The sequence below is a fragment of the Marmota flaviventris genome, chromosome 2 (assembly GCF_047511675.1).
Source record: "Marmota flaviventris isolate mMarFla1 chromosome 2, mMarFla1.hap1, whole genome shotgun sequence".
NCBI lineage: Eukaryota > Metazoa > Chordata > Mammalia > Rodentia > Sciuridae > Marmota > Marmota flaviventris.
Genome location: NC_092499.1, coordinates 34,552,805 through 34,554,072, shown reverse-complemented (window position 1 = coordinate 34,554,072; position 1,268 = coordinate 34,552,805). Strand labels below are relative to the sequence as shown.

The 1,268-nt window shown below is 43.6% G+C and overlaps 1 gene segment (V, D, J or C); it reads right to left on the bottom strand.

The window, feature by feature from the left end:
• Nucleotides 1-371: 371 nt before the first annotated feature.
• Nucleotides 372-892, bottom strand: LOC114080990 (T cell receptor alpha variable 14/delta variable 4-like). The segment is given in 2 exon segments: nucleotides 372-676; nucleotides 844-892. Coding segments are annotated over 2 exon segments (354 nt in total).
• Nucleotides 893-1,268: the final 376 nt, after the last annotated feature.

The following is a 1,268-nucleotide window of genomic DNA, read 5'->3' as shown; positions in this document are numbered from 1 at the left end:
TTTGTTTTATTTGCTTTTTCACTTGTTTTAATGGAGAGTTATTGAACACAAAGAAAATGAAATAAAACAATATTTATATTGAAAAATAAATGTGTAAGAATTTCTTCAAAGTGTACTGCTAAAGAGTGATTTGCTGTAAAAGGCAATAAAATTTACTATAAACTATTTGCTGAGAGTATTATTGAATGAAACAAAGAGAGCAGAATTTCCTCAGAATAAGTATTTTCCCTCCAACCCCAGACAGGAGCCACCACAACCCTGGCCACTTCCTGTCTGAAGTGGCATTACCTGCCTTGGTCCCTACAACAGGTGGCTGTCTCAGGCAGACCCTGGGTTTTTGTACAACTGCCTCCAACAGTCCTCTCACTGTGCTATCTATCTCTCAGTGCACAGAAATACACCGCTGAGTCCCCCAGCTGTGAGGCTGAGATGACAAGCTGGATGGATTTGCTTGCCTTCTGCAAATTCACTGAGTAGCGACCTTTTGTGGCATTTTGCTGGCTGTAAGAGTTCTGAAGGATGAGGAAGACCATCTCCCCACTGCTGGGCTGCTTGTACCAGAGGAGATCATAACTTCCAGCACTGGTATCATAGGAGCAGAGCAGGCTCACAGCTTCCTTCTCCTGCACCCACATGGCTGGCTGGGCTTGAGTCACCTTCTGGGCAAAACTGGATCCTGAAGGAAAAAGGAAAGAATCAGAAAGTTGAGGGACAAGTTCTTGGGACAAATAAAGGTGCACTTTTACACACTGTTAACCATCCCTCCCAAAGTCCCTTTAAGGCTATCCTGACCCCCAATCTCTAGGTCACAAAAAAGGCCCCTTCCACAGGAACCATTCCTACCCAGCCACATGGACACCATGACCAGTTTCAGCAGTCTGGCCAGCACCATGTTTGCCTTCTTCCTTGAAAAGAAATTTTTCTTTGACTTCAGGGCTCTGTACTGGGTGGGCAGGCTGACAGGGTGAGGGAGGTACTACTGAGCTCCAAGCTGCTGCTGCCCCAGAACAGGAAAGGAAGTCATGTCTAACTGCTATGTGTGTGACTGGCAATCTCACCAACCCAGACTCCCTTCTTAATTTAACAACTATTGAACCTGCAGCCTAGGTGTCCATCAATAAATAAATGGGTAAAGAAAACGTGGTATATATACATACACACAATGGAGTTTTATTAATACATAAGGAAAATGAAATTATGTCTTTTGCAGGAAAATAGATGGAACTTGAGAGCATTATAGTAAGTGAAATAAGCCAGACTCAAAGTCA